General features: G+C 38.4%; 1 protein-coding gene across 12 annotated transcripts in view; it reads left to right on the forward strand.

Moving 5' to 3' along the window:
* The window catches only part of Plxdc2 (plexin domain containing 2), a 425,039-nt gene that overhangs the window by 231,007 nt on the left and 172,831 nt on the right, over positions 1–21,201 (forward strand). For all 12 annotated transcript variants that reach the window (XM_039095938.2, XM_039095937.2, XM_063276640.1 and 9 more), the window contains one exon: positions 14,018–14,087. In XM_039095938.2, coding sequence (XP_038951866.1) covers positions 14,018–14,087 — 70 coding nt within the window. The remainder of the gene's footprint in view (positions 1–14,017; positions 14,088–21,201) is intronic.

Below are 21,201 nucleotides of genomic sequence, written 5' to 3' on the forward strand. Positions count from 1 at the left end.
GTTCTCATGCCAGTTCTGTTACCAAAAAATCCTGTTTTCAATCTCCCACACATAGGGCAAAGGAAGCCTGCCCCCATTTGACTCTGATTGGGAAATAAAGTTGCGAATGGCCAACGTCTGGGCAGGGAGACAGAGGCAGGATTTTTAGACTTTCTGGAAAAGAGATGAAGGAAAGAGGAAGGAGCAGAATCTCCATGACCAGAAAAGCAGAGAGATCAGACTTAAAAGCTGCAGGAGAGAAATCAGCCATGTAAGAGTCAGGGAAGTGGCCCCAGTGGTCACTCCCCTGATTGGGTCTGGGGTAGCAGAGATGAAATATAGATCTTCAAAAGTGATAACTCAGGAATATCAGAGGTTATACGTGGGGTTAGGGAGAACCCCAGCTCTGGTTCGGTTAGGCCATATTAAAAGTGATACAGTGCTTGTGTGTCTTTCATTTGAGAATCCAGAGCTCTTGAGTGGGCACACAGCCCTCTGTACACCCATGGTGAGCTCAGAGTTGATTAATAGTTACCGCAACAGTCACGTGACATGCTGTGGAAGGGCCTGTGGTCTAGGAAGCTACTAAATTCCTATGGATCAAAGAGTGTAATAAAATCTGAAGTAAAGTTCAGATTACTCCTCTGAGGGCATGACTCCTCTGCAGGAAGTTTACTTTGTTCTCTCTTCTCCATCATCTCCAATAGCCACATTAAAAAATGACCATTTTTAAAATATAAATGTATTTATTTATTCACTTAAAATAGTCATCCCTTCCTCTCCTCCTAGTTTCCCCTCACACAAGTCTTTTCCCCATTCCCATATTCCCATTATACCTTCTCTTCTCGTTTAAGAATGGAAAGACCCCTCTGTGTGTAAACAGCCCCCACCCCAACTCCCACAGATGAAGTCATTGGCTCATCCTCTCCCACTGAGGCCAGACAAGACTATTCAGGGATGCAGCATCCGTAAGCAGTTAGGCAACAGGCTCAGGGACAACCCCTGTTCCAGTTTCTGGGGGACCCACATGGAAACCAAGTTGCTCATCTGCTGTATATGTTCTGGGGGCCTAGGTTGAGCCTGTGCTCACTCTTTGGTGATTCAGTCTGTAGGATCCCATAAGAATCCAAATTAGTTGACTTGTTGGTCTTCCTGTGAATTCCCTGTCCTCTTTGGCTCCCTCAGTCCTTCTCTCAACTTGTCTGTAAGACTCTCTTAGCTGAGCTCAAATCTCTTTCCAGTGGCTGCTAGGTGGAGCCTCTCAGAGCACAGTTTTGCTAGATTCCTATTGTCAATCATAACAGATATCACATTAATAGTATCAGGGATTGATTCTTGCCCATGGAAGGGATCTCAATTTGGGGCAGGCATTAGTTGGCCATTCCCTCATTCTCAGACCTATCTTTGTCCCTGTACATTGTATCAGTGGGACTCATTTTGGGTTGAAAGTTTTGTGGGTGGATTGATGTCCTTGTCCTGCCTGGCTAAAAGAAGTGGCCACATCAGGATCCATATCCCCCACTGTTAGGGATTTCAGCTAGAGTTGCCAACATAGACTCTCTTGGAAATCTCTCTATCGATGGTCTCTGGATTATCCTAAAGATTCCACCTGTTCCCAGCTGATGCCCCTTCCTTTTCCACAGCTCTCCTTATATAGGATCCCCTACCCTGCCCTGCTCCTCTCCTATCTCCTCTTCTGCCCATTTCCCTCCTTCCCTTGACCTCCAATATCTATTTTGTTTCCCCTTCTGAGAAAATTTCAACCATCCTTTCCTGCAACCTCCTTGTTATTTGGCTTTTGTGAGTCTCTTGATTGTAACATGATTATCCCGTAATTTATGGCTACTAACCACTTATAAATGAGTCAATACCACACATGTCCTTCTGGATCTGGGTTACGTCACTCTAGTTCCATCCGTTTGCCTGAGAAATTCGCAAAGTCCTTAGTTTTTAATGGCTGAGTAGTATTTCATCGTGTACATATACCACATTTCCTTCAGTTTAGAGCCATCCAGTTGTTTTGGGTTTCTGGCTATCACAAATAAAGCTGCTGTGATAGTTGATCAAGTGTCCCTGTGGGATTCTACATAGTCTTTTGGAGTAGTCTAGCTGAGATTTGAGATAACTATTCCCAGTCTTCTGAGAAACCTCCAAACTGATAGCCAGCTCAGCTGTACAAGTTTGCACTCCCACCAGCAGTGGAGGAGTGTTCCCCTTTCTCTACAACCTCACCAGCATGTGCTGTCCTTTGAGTTTTAATCCAACAACCCTTCATGGTAAAAGTCAAACTCCTCTCACACTGCCCTCCAAAGTAGCCCTGCCTGTGGCAGAGCAAATGCAGGACCCACAGTGCAACAGCTCACCACCATCTATAATGATGGTTATGGACAGAGGCCCTCTCAGGCCTTTCTCAGCATCTTGATACAAGTGAGACATAAATTCAGTTATACACGTAAACAAATAATATAAAAATAAGGAATACTCATTTCAAATTCATGCTTGAGTTTATCAAATTTTAATTGTTGTTAAACATTGTCTAAGCGTTTTACTGCTGTGAACAGACACCATAACCAAGGCAACTCTCATAAAGACAACATTTAATTGGGGCTGGCTTCTAGGTTAAGGGGTTCAGTCCATTATCATCAAGGTGGGAGCATGGCAGCATCCAAGCTGGCATAGCACAGGAGGAGCTGCGTTCTACACCTTCATCTAAAGGCTGCTAGTAGAATGCTGGTTTCCATACAGCTAGAATGAAGTCCTTAAAGCCCTCAGTGACAAACCTACTCCAACAGGGTCACATCTTCTCATATTGTCACACCCTGGGCCAAGCATCTACAAACCATCATAAACATTTTTTTCTGCATTGGGGTTTTTCAACAGAAAGGGATACTAGTCTCTCTATAAAGCCAAAGGTACTCAGTGCAATATATCCCCTGTTAACTATACTGGCTATAAAATATTTCTAGATAGATAGATACTCACCTTTTGAAAGTCCCAAATGAGGTAAGCACTATACATTTCTATTAAATCCCATTGATCTTTCCTAAGCATGAATGTTGCTAAAGATTCAATCAGTAAAGTTGCTTACCATCACCATGCCTGGTGATTAGAATTAGATCCCTCGGACTGTCATGATAAAAAGAAAAGATAAAATTTCTGTTAGTATATGTCTATCTAGAATTCTTTTATAGCCAGTATAGTTAACACAGACAGGTTGGATCTGAGTATGCACTTTTCCAGCAACTAGTGTGACTTTAATTTGGTATTTATCTTTGTTCACTAGTTAAATGGGAATAATACCAGTAGTAAACTTCTAAGACTGTCACTACAATACAGTGATGTAGTACTTGTACTGTATTTAAAACAGTACCTGACCCAATGTTCTAGGTGCATTGTGCATCAAAATTTTGTTTGCAAATACTTAACTTTAAAAATGGGAGCACCAACAATGCCAAGCAACCAGAGCTTCCAGGGACTAAGCCACTACCTAAAGACTATACATGGACTGACCCTGGACTCTGACCTCATAGGTAGCAATGAATATCCTAGTAAGAGCACCAGTGGAAGGGGAAGCCCTGGGTCCTGCTACGACTGAACCCCCAGTGAACTAGATTGTTGGGGGGAAAGCGGCAAGGGATGGGAGGATGGGGAGGGGAACACCCATAAAGAAGGGAAGGGGGGAGGGGGATGTTTGCCCGGAAACCAGGAAAGGGAATAACACTCGAAATGTATATAAGAAATACTCAAGTTAATAAAAAAAAAATGGGAGCACCCTTTTCTAAAGGGAATATTAGATTGAAGTACAGATACTGTATTCTGCAGACTCCAATGTGTATGCTCTCAAAAAGTCTAATACCTGAAGAGACTTCCCCAGAAATTCCTCTCCAACTGAGTGCACTGTAGACATGAACTGAACACCCAATGAGCGTTTGTTCAGTTAGGAAAAAACAAGATACAGTGATGGTTTCCTTCATCTCTAATTCTGAGGAGGCAGTAATCCCCTCATTTTTATACTACACTTCTAAGATTATGAATACTCTACTTAATGAGTGTTGCACTATGTCCAGGGTTAGTTAAACATTGGTTTTTGATGAGCAAAAATGCTGGAGAGATTATAATGTCTAACTCTGAAAATCAATTGCATCTCTGGGTTGTCTTTGAGAAAAGGATACCTAGTTCCCAGATGTGTGTGTCTACATATCGACTAAGATTCCTCAAATGGATATTTTGATCTTTAAATTAGGTTTTCCCATTATCTCAGTCACTGGGTAAATAACCCATGTCTTGTTGACCACTCCCATAATGTGAGAATTGGTGAAAATATCTCATTTTTCAAATGCAATATGTGACGTGTCTTATTATTTATTCTGCCTGTTCCAGTATTTCATTTAAATTGTATCAGGATCATTTGTCGCCTGTGAGCGGAATCTACTTTAAATCCAAAGTCGTTTCCTTTGCTGGTGTCAGTACATATCCTTCTCTCCATATTCTATTAAGTCTCTTTAATATTTTTCTTTGACACCACCTGTCACTTTGATCTTTTCCTACTCATGCAGTCAAGCTGCAGAGTCAAGAATCACTGAGTAAAGGTGACACATCCTGAGAAATGTGTCCTTAGGCCATGCAGTCACTGACAATCAGAGAAGGTTTAGAGTTAAGCATATTCGTGAGTTAGAGAGGGGCCACTGTTTTCTTTGTGCCTGTAGATGGCTGGAACTTTGTTACACAATACAAGGACATGATTATATTTATACGTTTCCATTGTCTTTAATGACTATTGCTTTTATAGGTGAATGTATTTCTGGAACTGCTTATATAAGAAAAAGAATAATACTAAGAAGTGTTAAAAATATACTAAATGTTAGTTTAAAGATTCAATTTTTGCATATGTAAGAAATAGAAGCACCTTATCTCTCATTATAGGGAAAATAATAAAATAACAGACTTGGCAGTGCAGGACATTTGCTGGGAAGACCAGCCTCCAATGCTTTTCACACCATGTTTTAGGGAGTACACATATGCCCTGGTCCCACCCACTGTGCCATCAGGGTCCTGTATGCTACTTTCTTAGTCAAATCATTTTGATTTGAGAAAGATGCTTTCTGTTACTTTGGAGTTTCTGCTTTATTTTGCTTTGTCTTGTCATTGTGAATATGTTTGCTGTCTGGTCTTATTTCTTCCTATATTTTGGAATAAATCAAGAAAAATGGAAATTGAAAATAAGTAATACAGGATTTGGACATGTTATTTGGTCCCAGGCCAAATAACTTAATTTCCACACTTAATTTCTATTTTATTGTTTAGCAAACATCTAGAAATATCTACTTGGGCTCCAGGTGACCCATAGACAGCAAGTCCCTACTAGACACAATGAAAATATTATATTTGAAATATATGGAGGCTTCACAATGTTTAGTCTTCAAAGTGATAACTAGCTACTGAAGGATAAAAACACTAGGGTAAACAAAAGACAGTTATCAGGACAGAGTTTTGAGTCGGTTTTCTTTGAAATGATAGGCCCATTACTTTCTACTGGGTACAGGTTATGACGTCTTTGAAAATTCAGTGCTAAGTTCAGACTCTTAAAATGCTCAGACTTCTGAGAGGTCCCATCTAGCTTTCTCCTCATCCGATAAAACTGCCTTGAATAGAATAACATGATAATTGTGTATATTTGTTCAATATTCTTAAGTAATTGAGATACCTTGGTGTAATTTTACTCATTGTACATTATCATCTATCATCTTGCTCTCACGCAGGCATTATGTAAGACTTAATTTCCAGTTCTTCCTCACATCTGTTACCCTTTTCATGACATTTTTAAAGTTTTCTTTTGTGAGGTTGAAATGTCCTCATGGTTGCATACAGATGTCTTCTCCTAGTGAGAATTCGATGTGATTAGATTAAAACAGAGACAGAAGGAACACCCATTCAGAGCCTGCCCCACATGTGGCCCATACATATACAGCCACCCAATTAAACAAGATTGATGTAGTAAAGAAGTGCAGACCGACAGGAGCCGGATGTAGATCGCTCCTGAGAGACACAGCCAGAATACAGCAAATACAGAGGCAAATGCCAGCAGCAAACCACTGAACGAGAACGGGACCCCCATTGAAGGAATCCGAGAAAGGACTGGAAGAGCTTGAAGGGGCTTGAGACCCCATATGAACAACAATGCCAAGCAACCGGAGCTTCCAGGGACTAAGCCACTACCTAAAGACTATACATGGACTGACCCTGGACTCTGACCTCATAGGTAGCAATGAATATCCTAGTAAGAGCACCAGTGGAAGGGGAAGCCCTGGGTCCTGCCAAGACTGAACCCCCAGTGAACGTGATTGTTGGGGGGAGGGCAGTAATGGGGGAAGGATGGGGAGGGGAAGCCCATACAGAAGGGGAGGAGGAAGGATTAGGGGGATGTTTGTCCAGAAACCAGGAAAGGGAATAACATTCGAAATGTAAATAAGAAATACTCAAGTTAATTAAAAAAAAGTTTGTTCTGTGTGTGTCCTATCAGGAGGTACATTAACATGGTTACATGTTACGTTGGAATCTTCATCCCCCAAAGCAGCAAAACTGAAGAGTGTAAGCATAAGATACAATCGGGTCTTGATGACCCTGACTCCCGATAGAGGCTGATGATGTAATCTCAGGCTGAGGTAGTTACAAGAATAGGCCTGCTCTAACGGTAAGTTTTCCCCACCCTTCGCTGTTTCTCCTCGATGCTCTTTACCTCTGTGCCTTCCGCACTGAGATGATTCAAGAAGTCTCCTACCAGACACAGAAGCTTGACCTGAGGTTTATCAGACTCTAGTTCTGTGATGCATGAATCTCCATTATTTGAAATTACATAGACTCAAGGGTGTTTCCTTCGATGTCAATATCAATTCCCGATGAAGGTGCCTCCTGTGGTTTTCTTTCCTCACTGCAAAATTACTATGATTCTTTTTGTAAATAGTGAATATTTTGCTTATTACAATTTTAACTATTAAGTTTCACATTCATCCTTATTAACTACAGAAATAAATACACATATCATGTCTGGCATATTAACTGTTAATCTCATTCTCCAAACACCTGTAAAGATAGTACCTATGGCTGTTTCAAAGCAGCCAAATTAGAGCATTGTGATATTACACAGAACTATTAACTGCATTCCTGACATCAATTCTACTACAAAACAACTGTCCTTAATTAGTTTAATTATCTCTTTTAAAAGCAATTGATAATATATGCAAATATTTAGGGAATGCACAATAATAATTTTCTGCAGTTTATCAGGAACTAAATGAGAAAAACTATGTTTAGAAAACTAATTTAAATGAACTATTGATATGCTGGAGACATTCATAAACACAATTTATTGTTAACCATATGGCTCTATGCTTATAGAAATTTTGGCACCATTTAGTCATTTGATCCTTCTAATCGCCTTTTCAAGGAGAACCTTGACATTAAGGCTAAATGCTTATGAAGTCATAAAGTGATGTGCTGGCTAGTTTTTGTCAACTTGATACAAGTTAGAATTATCTGAAAGAAGGGAACATCAACTGGGAAAATGCCTCATATGATCTGCCTATGGGTCATTTTCTAAATTAGTGACCAGTAGGGGAAGAACCAGCCTTTTGTGGGTGGTGCCATCCTTGTGCTGCTGGTCCACAGTTCCTTGAGAAAACAAGTTGAGCAAGCCTTGAGGAGCAAGTCAGTAAGTAGTACCTGTACGAGGTGTCTGTATCAACTTCTGCAATAGGTTCCTGCCCTTCTAAGTTCCTATCCTCACTTTCCTCAGTGATGGACTGCAATGTGGAAATGTAATCCAGATGATGTATGTTCTCACTGATTTGCTCTTACTCAAGCTGTTTCAGCAACAGAAACCCTGGCTAAGACAGCCACTCACCCAACAAAGATGGCTTGTGAACCCAAGAGTCTCTGATAAGGAAATCCTGCTAGAAACTAGAAAAAGATGAAACAAAATTTCAAAATAAAGTCTCACTGAATCAAATGTAAAAGACATGCTTTATGATTAGGCAGGGAGCGATTCATAGACATAATTTATTGTTGCTACAATTTTTGACTGTGCTTGGGATTCTCTTAGTCTTTCAGTTACAGAAGTGTTTCCTGACCCTTTTGGGTCATTTTTAAATAATGATTATTGCATAGTTAATGGATGCGTTACTAATTAGTGACAGCAAACATTCTTACAGCTAACAGAAATGACCTTTCTTCCCTTGTTCCTCAGCTGAGTTGGTGTCCCTGTGACTTAACCCTCTTTCAGCTAGAATATACATCTTCACCACGTTCCTTATCTCCCGTTTTCAGGCCCTGTAGAGAGACTTATGTATTACTCTATATTATTGTACATACTGTAGTCTCCTTTTCCTGCATTCCAGGCATTGATATCCTTTTGAATTAGGATATATTCACTATACAATGGTGGTTGTTAAAATTTTATCCATTTATTTCATATGTATGCCAGCTTTGTCTGTATGTGAGTCTGTAAACCATGTGCATACCTATTGTCCAGTGCAGTCTACATGTGTTAGATGGCCTCAGACTGGAGTTATAGATGGTTGTAAGCCACCATATGTGTGCACTGGAAGGATATCAAGTGCTCATAACTGCTGAGCCATCTCTTCAGCCCTAAATAATGAGTTCCATTCATGTACATAATGTGTTTTAGATTGTATTTATTCCCCTGTATTACACACAGATGCCACCCTTCCTCCTTGGGTCCTGTTGTTGCTTTTGTTCTCTTATTGCCCCTTATACATTCACATTTTCTTTAAGACTCCACAATTGAAGGAAAATTCATGGTATCTGCCTTACTGAGTCCTGCTTTTTGCTTACATACTGATCTCCTGCATGAAATGTGATTCAATTCTTCTTAACAGCTCAATAGTCCTTTATTGTGTATGGCTTTACCCTTCTTTGTTCATTTATTCACTGAGAGCTACTCAGACTGATTCTCTAATTTAGTTCACAAGAATAGTGCCACAATATACATGGGCATACAGAAAGCTTTGTAGTTTGTTGCCTTTAGATTCTGCTGGGTATATACCCAGGAGTTAGATACAGCTAGACCATCTCTCTCTTTTTCTACCACATCTTTACTAACATTTTTATTAATCATTATAATTGTTTACATTTCAAATAACGTCCCCCTTCCAGGTTACCCCTCTACAACACTCTCACCCCAACCTACCTCTCCCCTGCTCCCTTTGCCTCTATGAGGGTGCTCCTCCATCCACTCCTCCCTCGCCCCTCTAGCATGCTCCTATGCTGGGGCATCAATCCTCTCTTCCCTCCAACTGATGTCAGATAAGGTGATCCTCTGCTACATATGTATCTGGAGCCCTGACTCCCTCCATGTATACACTTTGGTTGCTGGGTTAGTCCCTGGGATCAGTGAGTTGATATTGTTTTTCTTATGGGGTTGCAAAACCCTTCAACTCCTTCAGTTCCTCCCATAGTTCTTCCATTGGGGTTCCTGGGCTCTGAGCATCCACCCCTGTATTTCTCAGGCTCTGGAAGAGCCTCTCAGGAGACAGCTATATCAGGCTCCTGTCAGCAAGCACTTCTTGGCATCAGCCGTAGTGTTGGGGTTTATTGTCTGTAGATGGGATGGATCCCTAGGTGGGGCATTCTCTGGATGATCTTTAGTCTCTGTTCCACTTTTTTTTTTGTTGTTGTTCCCGAGATGCGTGGGTGGCCCGTCCCTCAATTGACAGTCATGCCTATCTACTGGAGGTGTTCTCATTGGGTTGTATCTCCCCTTTGTTGGATATTTTGGCTAATTGTGTTTCTTGACTATAGCCATTTTGACTGGGGTGAATGAAATGGAGTATCATGGGACTTAGTCGCATTTCTCTAAAACATTGGGTGTGTTTATCTTATACATTTAATAGGTATTTACATTCTTTATATGTAAAGTATCTTTTTGGCTAGTTTTATCATTCTTTGGTTTGATTATTTGCTCTCTTGATTTTTGATGTTTTGACATCATTATACCTTCTGGATAGCAGTTATCAGCAGGATGAATATCTGCCAAAGGTTTTCTTCTATTATTGTAGGCCAACTTTTCCTCACTGTGGTCATCTTATTGATTCTTAGTGTTGGGCAGCCCTCTATGCCAGTTTTATATTATTATTATTATTATTATTATTATTATTATTATTATTATTATTATTATTGGTGGTGGTGGTGGTGGTGGTGGTGGTGGTGGTGGCGGTGGTGGTGGCGGTGGTGGTGGTGGTGGTGGTAGTAGTAGTAGCAGTAGTAGTATATTATTAGTAGTATTGTATTTGGGTCAATGAATGTTCCATTCGGAAAGATAATTGCCTTTTAAGAAACGTTTCTCAAATGTTTTCGTCTAGTAGTTTCATTTTCGGTCTTACCTGAAGGTCTTTGTGAAGAACTTACAGTATTTCCTGTTTAAAGACTCAATTTTGGTTCCCTGAACTGGGGCTTAAATGGCACTTCTTTGTGATACTCTGCCTACATATGGTTCTATTGTGTATCTTTCTGTAATCTTCTCCTCCTCACTGAGGGGACTCTGGGAAACTTACTTATCATTTTACCCAGGGTCCTAGATTTATTGCCTGTGATATATAAGGTGACGAATGAAGGATGAAAACATGAAAAAATAAAGCTTCCCTTTATCCTTGTCTGACACCTCTTTTATAGATCATTCTGTGGGGGGAAATAATAATCTAATTAGTTAAGGGTAATTATGTTGAATGTAAAATCATTTGACTCGAAGGTACTTAATGAAATTCTAATGCTTAACAATTTATATTGCTACCTTTCTACATCAGTCATTTAGGTAGGAAACTAATGATTTTCTTAATTTCACCTTTACATTTTTACTATCACTTTGGTTTTAATACCTCAGTAGTGAAGATCATTGAATTTATAGTGGATCAAAGCCTAGGGGCATAGTCTTCACTTCCTGCTTGAGGCATACCTAACCACTCTCCCTCTGAGAAGCTTTCAGTCTGAAATGGTTGTAAAACAAGACTATGTAAAGGCGTTCAGTTTATGAATGTAGATATTGAAACAGACACGTGAGTTATTCTGGGGAGAAGACATACATGTGCTAAGGAACGTTGGAAGATCTCTGAAATCTTCTCCTTCGTGGCCCCTGTTGGTTCCCACCAATGGGAAGTTCACTCTGACATTTGAGTAACTTCCCAGCCCAAGTGGCACCTCTTCTTTGTTTTTTTATTGTGTTTTGTTTGCTTAAGAATCTTCTTCATCATTATATCTGGTATGGTTAAAGTAGGGGCATGCCTCAGAGTAGAGCAACGCTTGACAAACTACAGAAACCATGACTAATCCTATGACTGTTCTTGTATGGAGTTAAAGGGCAAGAGTATTGACTTTAAGAACTAGAAGCCACAGTTTATGACTGGCATGAGAAGGACAATGTTGACATATTTGTCCATCACAGGTTCAAGTTAGGGCTGGGCCTTAAAACTGAATCTTAGTGGTTTTCACTCATTTTCTGGAACAAAAGACTGTAATGAATTTTGGAACAAGGTAACAAATTGATGATAGACAGTTACATTCAAAAAGAAGAGGAAGCAAGGCATCTGTGAGGAGAATGGTATCCATGGAGGGGCGGGACCGTCGGAAATGAGTGAAGAGGGATGGATGCGTTCAACAGCCTTTCAGATGCTAGGTCCTGCTAGATGCACTGTGCATTGCTATTATATAGGGTAGAGGATGTCATGGTCCTAGATAGATAAATTATGTATTTTAGAGGGAGCAGTTCAACCACAGTGTGACACTTGAAGACGGAATCGTTATTTTCTATCAACACCTCTTTCATTCTCTTTAGCTTATGTGTTGTCCATTTATCTTGTTCTAACTCAAGAATAGTTAAATACCTGAAGTGGCTTAGAAACCATACCACATAATTCTCATTAACCCTGGTGAAAAGTGGGTTTGTTAGTAACGAATATTTAAAGAAAACTGTTAGTGCAGATGGGAATACATTGGAATGGCAGGGTTCTGTCTACTCTGATAATTCCCTTCACTGGACTGTTTTTGACATCTTTCAGACAGGGCAGTTTGGTATTGTTACTTTGACTTTGCTGTTACCAATGGCCACTCATTCCATGTGGCACAATGGAAAGGTTTTTATTTTTCTGGTAGCATAAAATAAACCCGATGAAAAACTTTTCTTAGGAAGATGTGGCTTTTTTGAAAAAGGAAAGAAAAGCTAATTGAAAGTCAATGTAGATTCTGAATTATTACTTCTGTGCCAAAAAAGTCATTAGAAATCTCTGAAGAATATGAAAAGGCAATCATTTGCAAAATTGCAGAGAGTTAAATTCCAATAGGTATATTCTTCTATGTTTTAATTTGTAGATTCAGAGAAGTAAACTGTGTAGATGGTGGGATTTTTAACATAAGGTCATTTACTATAGGAAGGCTGAACAGGCTTTGGCCAGACTGGTTACCTTTCTTTTGAATTCACGTGTGTGTGTGTGTGTGTGTGTGTGTGTGTGTGTGTGTGTGTGTGTGTACATAGATAGATAGATGGATAGATAGATAGATAGATAGATAGATAGATAGATGATATATAGACAGTTGATAACATACATGAATAGATACGTTGACATAGATAGATAAACAGAGATACAGAAATACATTGATTTAGATTAATGGTAGATAGATTAATGACAGACAATAGATTGATAGGAGAGAAATATAGATAGATGATGATAGATAGATGATAGATAGATAGATAGATAGATAGATAGATAGATAGATAGATAGAGGGGAGCAGAAACACAAAGAGACAGAGACCAAAAATGATTGATTTATTTTAGGCCTTGTCTTTTATATGCATTATATGTAATGTTTCTTGTTTCTTGCCTTGTAATGTTTTAAGCATACAAAATCTACTTTATTCCTTTGTAGTTTACTACTTTTATATACGATAGTGTTAAAATATATACATGTGATCACTTTTTTAATTTTTTTCTTTTATATTATTTTTTATTTACATTTCAAATGCTATCCCCTTTCCTGGTTCCCCACCCCGCTATCCCATCCCTCCTCCTCCTGCTTCTATGAGGGTGCTCCCCTACCCATCCACCCACTCCCTCCGACCTCCTGCCCTGACATTCCCCTAACTGGGATATTGAGCCTTGACAGGCCCAAGTCCTCTCCTCCCATTGATGCCGACAAGACCATCCTCTGCTACATCTGTGGCTGGAGGCATGGGTCCTTCCATATATACTCTTTGGATGGTGGTTTTTTTCTTATTTCTTAAATATTTAATAATAATTGTTTTAGGCTTTGTTTAAGAACGCAAAGTGTAAGACTTTTGAATTTTCTACCCGAGTCTCTCCAATTTACCCTATACCCAATCAAAGTAGCTCTGAGGTTACTTCTGTTCATCCTGTAACTTACTGCTTTTAAATGCAAATGATATGTCTGGATACCTCACTACAATAAACAAACATGAAGATGTCCTTGGTTCTCCAACTCTAGCTCCATGACCTCATCTTCTGTCAACCACTTTTTATTATAGGATGCATAAAAATAATAGTAAGCAATGCAGTAGTGGTATAAAGACCCTTATAATTGATCTCCATTCACTTAATCTCATCATTTAGCACATTCTTCTGTTTTCTATTCAACTGGTAAAAATGACAAAACTATTCCCCCAAAAGCATATGCATTAAATGATAGAAATATATTGGTAAATGATGAAATAACAGTAATAAGGAATGCAAGAAGAAATTGAATTGGTTTATAATTTAAATTTGCAGAGACTCTTCATAAATCAGAAAAAAAAGTCAATAGCCCATAACTTAACCTTATTTTTTTTCATATGCTTGAGATAGTAAATTGCCAAAAAGCTATTCTTTAGTAGCACCCAACACTTAGTTTTTAAGGTTAACACCAATACCAATTGGGTAAAAGACAAACATCATTTAGCTTTAATTGAAAAGCTCTCTATTTTACGTTTACCATTTTGCACTGTATTGATCTCTCTCTCTTTTGATGTCGTTCCTTGCAGAGAGTGAATCTGTCCTTCGATTTTCCATTTTATGGTCATTTTCTAAATGAAGTCACTGTGGCAACTGGGGGTAAGTCTTCTTCTGTATAGTTACCTAGAAATACCTACAATTTCATTACAGATATTATATTAATTTTTCTCACTTTTAAGATAAATAAAATTTATTGGGAAAGTCATTGTTTTACAACACAAATGCATGCATGGGGCTGAATAAAATACACAGAAATATTGAGGATAAATTTTAGCAAAAATAATAAAGAATAATTAAAAACTTCTGGTTAAAACCCATCCCTTGATTTTTTTCCCTTCTTGGTAATATGTTTGGTAAGACCTATGTGAAATGGAAAAGCATGAATTAGATATAGCATTAAAAGGTGCAAAAGAGAGTTGTTGGCTTATTTAAATTTTTCTTTTAGCATATGTGTTACTATTCATGCATATACACACTACAGCAACATGTTCTTTACATTAAATAATTTTATTTTTTATTTAATGTCTCATGTAAACAGACAAATCTGAGGGTCTTAAACACTGACATTCAGTTTGTCTTTTCAAAATTTTGCTTTCCTCTGTAAACGCAAAGGTCTAGTGTTGGGTCTAGTACTCGCTGAAGAAGGAGTGAGTCAAGTTTCACAATGCATTGTAAATATTAAAGATGTATTCATCATGATGGACTGATTAAATACATGACATTGTCTCTGTCACCCATAGATGGTGGAGAAGAGTAGAAAAATTAATGAACATAAACAGAAGTAATAGAACTGTAAAGATTTAAAAAAGTGAAATTCCAGGTTCATTCAACAGTGGCATCATGAAATGACTTGAACTTCTGGACTTCAAGTGCCAGGAACTTGGGACTATTTATTCTCTAGATCCCTTGATTTTCTCTGGAATGGCATAAAAACAGACTGGTCTGTTCTGAAATTTTAATATGTTATAAACTTGGAAGTTAAACAGAAATCAAGGGAAAAGGATTTCCAATCATCAATATCAACATGGAAACAATTTTGCACACCTATGTTGAGCTAAGGTAAATTATGCTACTTCTGCCTTAGCCATCGTCAGTTCAGAGGGAAATGAAAGTGGGGAAATGTGGAGTTGCTTAGATCTTTGGGAATTTATGGGATTTTTCAGGGTTGCTAAGCTTATGCACTTATGGGAATCATTCTATGAATCTCAATGGAGAAATTGTTCAAGATGTATCTTTGAGAGTTTTGCATTTTTCGTGGTTTTTACAAGGAAGAAAGAATATAACTGGGAGGGCTGCAATGGTGAGTGATACCCAAAGGAGAAAATGGGCAGGGCATTTTTGAAATAGCAAAATATTTAGATTTGAGTGAAATTAATAAGATGTTTATAAATAAAATGCACATCAGAAAAGCAAATTGGGTCAGTTTTACATCATCTCTTTGAATCATCGATCCTGAATTATATATGTGACAAACTTTAACAAGGTGTATCTATATGTTTGTGTAATTGCTCACAGTACAGACATACTGTGTGCAGTGTGTATAATTGCTTGCAAGAGTATTGTGGTTACCTGTGGGAGAACCCTAAAGGATTTAATGGTTCAAACTAAGGTGGGGGAGTCAAATTGGACAACTACAGAGACAAATGGGAGATGATTTAGTTAAAAACAAAACGACTCCAGCCTGGTGATGTTGAATTTTTGTGCGGCAGAAGAGTAGATTATACTTAAGTAAGGTATACATAGAATGTGCCTTGGAGTTCACCATGCATACACTGTTAGAGAGAATCAGCCCTTTAATTGATTTCATGGAAAGGTGAAAGTGAATGTTAGACCCTTTGAACCATGAATGTCATCATGTTGTCACCCATTAAGAATCCAGAAACATGGTGACTGTATAATAGAAATGTTAGGTATGTTTTCTAGTACAACATATTTACCATAACTCAGAGTGTTTTCTGTAATAGTAACTTTTATTCACCCAATGTAATTGCCATCTCAGAGGCTGACAGATTAAGAAGCTCACCCTTTTTAGCTCTTTCTGATCTCTGGCTGGCTGATTCAGCTCAGCCGTGCTGGCTCAAACTCCTCTCCAAGCTGACTGATTCGATCTGACTTTGCTCCGCTTCTCGCTGAGTTACTCTCACTTTGGCCTCAAACTAACTCTGGCAATCTGTTCTGATCTTCTGTCTCCTCATTCACTAGCTTGTTCTGCCTTCACCTGCCACCCACCTCTGTAAAACTGTGCAGGTAAAACTGCCACCTCTCTTGTTCTCTGCATGGCTTTTATAAGTGACCTCTTTCCTGTCTGTTCTTGTGAGAGTCAGACATATCCTACCTCTGACTCAGTCTGTCAGATCTTTCTCTGATTCATCACTTTATCAACCCCTCACCTATATGTCACTTTCAAACATGGCTGCTTCCTTCTACAAACTAACCTTACTCACATGGTGTGGGATTAAAGGTGTACTAAGCCAGAGTCTGGATTCCAGCTAGAAGGAGTACACTGTCACTCCAGCTAGGTCACACACTGTAAAAAAATATAGAGTCTTGTCTCAAGAAATTTAAAAACTCACATCAGTGATTAAGCTGCTATAATTTAAGATCTTCCTTAATGGAGAGGACAGCAACCAATGCCAGAAGATGGCTATATTATATTCAGTGCTTCAAATTACCATTTCGTAAAAATTTCTCAATTGAATAAATGTATCTTCAGTGATACCTGTGCACTTTGCAAAATCATTTAAAGACACTCTTTGTGTACTTAAACTGTAACAGCAAGGATAATATATAAATCTCTGTTCATTGTTTAAATAAAACTTGAATGAGAGGCCCCACCATAATAATTTGGTTGTAACCCATATCACACAGAAAACAGACTCCCATGAAATGTTTTCAAATGAAAACACTGAGCTTGAATTCACTTCTACTACTTGTTCATTCAATCAGTTCTGACCCAGATCCTGTAATAGGCACAGGAGAGGAAGATCCACGTTGCACCATGCAGAATAGACTATGGTTCCTGGCTGAGATTATTCTGTCATCTAAGGCAAAGAAAGGGACGTGATTTGAATAAACAATGACAGCAGGCTAAGCAGAGGGAACTTATTAAGAAAGGAGATAATTTATGTTGTTCCATGCATTAACAAATTTGTGAAAGAATGAGCATTTAGTACAGACCTATAAGTAGATCGAATTTTATTAGGTAAAGAGGTGAGGAAAAATAGTGAGGAAAGAATAGCCCAGAAAAAGGAATGCTGAGATAAATCACAGTCTGAGGCCTGTATTTTATTTATTTGCAATATATATGATAAAATTATATTTTATATATCAATAAAATAATCTTATATATTGATATATTAGCAATAATATAGTAATTATAATAATCTTGAGTTAGTCTCAGATCTCAGTCTTAAATTTTGCGTATGGGGTACATGGATGTACACATGCATGCGTGAACACTTTTCACATGTGTGGAGAGGGATCAAAGAAGGGGTATAGTGTCTTTTCACTATGTTAGTCTCTGGGACTTAATTCTGGTCATCAGACATGGCAAAAAGCATATTACTTACAGAACCATCTTGCTAGCTCATGGTGACAGAGTTTCAATTTTTTGGTAGATATGTTTCCTGATGATCTTGGATAGGTGCAATCGAGAAGAGAAAGGCCAGTGCAAGACCTAGCATTTGAATTGTTTAATCATTGTGGTTGGAAAAGGTTCCAGCCATAAAGCTCCATGAAAATGAAGGGGAGAAAAGCTATGAGTCTGGAGGTCTGACCAACAGACTGTGGATGATGAGATGTTACAATCCAGAATGCCAGCAAGTCCTAGTGTCACCACTCATCTTAACTAGACCACTCACCATGAAGGGGGTTGAGAGAACGAGAAGGTGCAAGCCAAACTGAAAGTGCAGATTTGAAGCCATTACCACAAGATGAAGGCCTGGGATGTTTAAGCAGGGACATCAGCTTCCATTGTATTGACTGTCGTTTATCCTTGATTGTGTCCCTGAATTCGGCTGGATCCTGTTTCTATATCCAATGTAGGAAAACAAAAAGCAAACAAACAAAAAAGCAAAGTCAAATGTTTTCATAGTGAATACAAGCTGTGCAAACAAACAAAGCAATTGCTTTGAACTACACTTCCTTTCTCATTATCTCACTTATTTGCTTTTTCCCATGCCTTCTTAACCACTCTCTACACAGGCACATCTACACAGGCACACATGTGCATGCACACACACACACACACACACACACACACACACACACACATTTTAAGTCGAAGATCTAAGATTAATTCCAAGATTGTTCCCCATGTCTCTGTTAAGAGCAATTAAAATCAGAAACTAATTTTAAAATACAGACAAATACATAATTCATTATGGCAAATCTTTGTTATGGTCATGTATATATGTATGTGCCATTATGAATAAACTTCATTTCTACTTTAAAGTTTAAATTTAAACTGAACACCAGGCCTATCGCTATAACTGGAAAATGCAGTCTTCAGTTATTAAACATTTTAATATTCAAAAGCTTCAATCATCCATACAAATAATGCAGAAAAGTGAATTTAAAATACCATCTTATTTTCTGGTTCACTGACAGCAATATCTGAAAGCTTTTATTCATTTTTCTATTTAAAATATAATTTAGTATGCAAGTATTTCAACTATCTCAACATTAATCCTCTGTGCAGCTCATCATCAAGAACACGTTCCTTAATGGCTCACCTACGTCCTCTCCCCTGCATCTCATAGCTTTATGAGTTTCTCTCATAGGCCTTCCTTTATGTACTCTATGGCTACTCTTCTGGTATTTCACATGTTCCCTGTTTAGATTGTTAATTTCTGCAGCCCTTAGTAGCAATGGAAGAGCATTTTAACCAAAGTCTACCATGGTTCTGTGTGATTGTGAAGAATGTGGTATAAAACATGAGTGACAAGAGTGAATAAGAGGTGGCCCGATTCAGATACAAAATAAACAACCATGTGTCAGTGCAGATGGCATTGTGAGCATGGACTTAATGGTCTAAAAAGATAAATATAGTGAAGTGTTTGCCCTGTTTTTTTTTTATATACATTTCTAATTGCATGTTTCATTTTGAAAACTGTTTAAAGATTGAACATTTATTTCATTCAGTTGCTATATGATAATTATTAAACATAAAGTTACTGTTAATAATTTTTGCTCTCTGAAAATTAATATGTAAACATTAAAAAATTCAGGAAAAATGGGAAACACAAATCCCCTTCTCTTTCTTCTCAGACTATGCATGCTTCTGTCAATCAAACCACAATCTTACTTTTTGAGTTATGGAATATTAAATTCCAATGATTATTTTTCCAAGCCAGGCTAATTAACATTTATGTGTGCTTTAAGTCCTCCATAAGATATATTAAAAACAAAAATATTATCTGTTGTCTTCATTGGGTTTTTAGGAAGTGGATTACTAAGTTTTCTATCATTTTCTCTTCTTGTCTTCAAATACTAATATTTTAATTTTAGCTCCAAAGAATAGTACATGTTTTTTCAGGACACTTGATTAATAGCAGGGATGAAGGCTTTCAGTGGAGAGAGGGAATTAGTTATTTTCATGATGATTTATAAGCACTGACTCATCTTGCTTCAGTCAAAACCTAAAGAAAAAGGTAGTGAAGAACAGTGGCATTATTAGTTCCTTTAAAATGATTTTTAATAGAGAGCAGAGATCACAAGCTTCCAGTAATCTGTACAATAACAGGATACAGTAAAGGCACAAATGTGGAGCAGAAACAAATTTATTCCATTCAGGGCGCCAATTTAAAGTAACAAGCTATAAGACTCAAGGATGTTCAGGAAGAAAGACAAGCAGGCCTCTGTCCTATATTCTCGCTCTGAGTGAGTCTCTGAGATATACCTGCAAACCTCCAAAGTCTCATTTTCCCAGTCCTCTTGGGTAATCTGCTCTTTACCTAAACCATCTAGTGTCAGCGGCGTCATCAACAGATTCAACAATCCCAGGTTTCTTCTCTCTGCAGCGGTGGGAATCACCTACTGCTGATTACCGTTGTTTCTGTTCTGCACATGTGTGTTTCATTAGCTCTGGCTCTCTGAACTAGGGTACAGTACTGACTTTAGAGCAGTGAAAGATTTGGAGAGTGATACCCCTGGAGATATACCTAAGTCAGTAGGATAAGAGGCAACAAATCTGCCGAAGGCAGGGATATGGGTAGAATGACCGTGGGTGGTAATTACACACACACACACACACACACACACACACACACACACACACACACACACACGAGAGGGATTGTGAGCCCATGGTGAACAAGTCATGAATGGGAGTAGGCTAAGTGGCGATCACCTGAGGTGTATCCTTGGATAGAAAGCACAGTAACCATGCTCAGTTTCATCCATTTCGGAAGCAACCACAGAAGAGACTGCCCGTCTCCAGAGTTTAAATGTACTTAGGAACTTCATCCCTGGAAAGCACTTCTTTGCTCTGTGACCTAGGCTTTATGAGAAACACCAGCAGCCGTATTCTCTTGCATTCTCTATCTGTAAGGCAGCAATAAGTCTGTTAAATAATGCTATCACACAAATGCCTACAGACATCAGGCAGTTACAAAGGGAGTCAAAGGAAGTCTTTTTAATCAGGAAAGTACTCTACATGACACTGGTCAATGCTGGAAAATAAAGGACGTTTTTAACCGTAAGAGGTTGACAGATCCTGACCACTTCCATAGTAAATTAGAACGAATAAACTCAAAACCTATCACAGCCAGAGAGAATCTTCCTTTTATTGAGGAATCCGGTCTGGCACCATGGTTAAGAGAGACCTTTGATGTATAGGCCCATAGGCAAGAAAGTTGTGTCTGTATAGTTCTCAGTGAATGAGCTCCACGCTCTAGTTCAGTTTCCTTATCTGTAAAAGAAGACAGTACAGTAACTGGCTTAGAACAATATTTGTAAAGAGCACTGTTTCTGATAGACATTTCATAGAACACACAATGTAAATAGTATAGAGTATTACTGAATTTTCCTGTGTAGTCTTATCATCTTTAATAATGCTTCTCTATAAGCTTTTACTAACATGACATTGTTTGTTAGCTTCCCCTCTAGGAATTTAGCTAATGCACATGCCTAACTTTTAAAGGCTGACTTAAATGGTCTTACCCATTCACAACAGGGAGAACTGTGTTTATGTGGCTGGTTCAGGATGTCTATT

The sequence above is a fragment of the Rattus norvegicus genome, chromosome 17 (genome assembly GCF_036323735.1).
Source record: "Rattus norvegicus strain BN/NHsdMcwi chromosome 17, GRCr8, whole genome shotgun sequence".
Taxonomy (NCBI): Eukaryota; Metazoa; Chordata; class Mammalia; order Rodentia; family Muridae; genus Rattus; species Rattus norvegicus.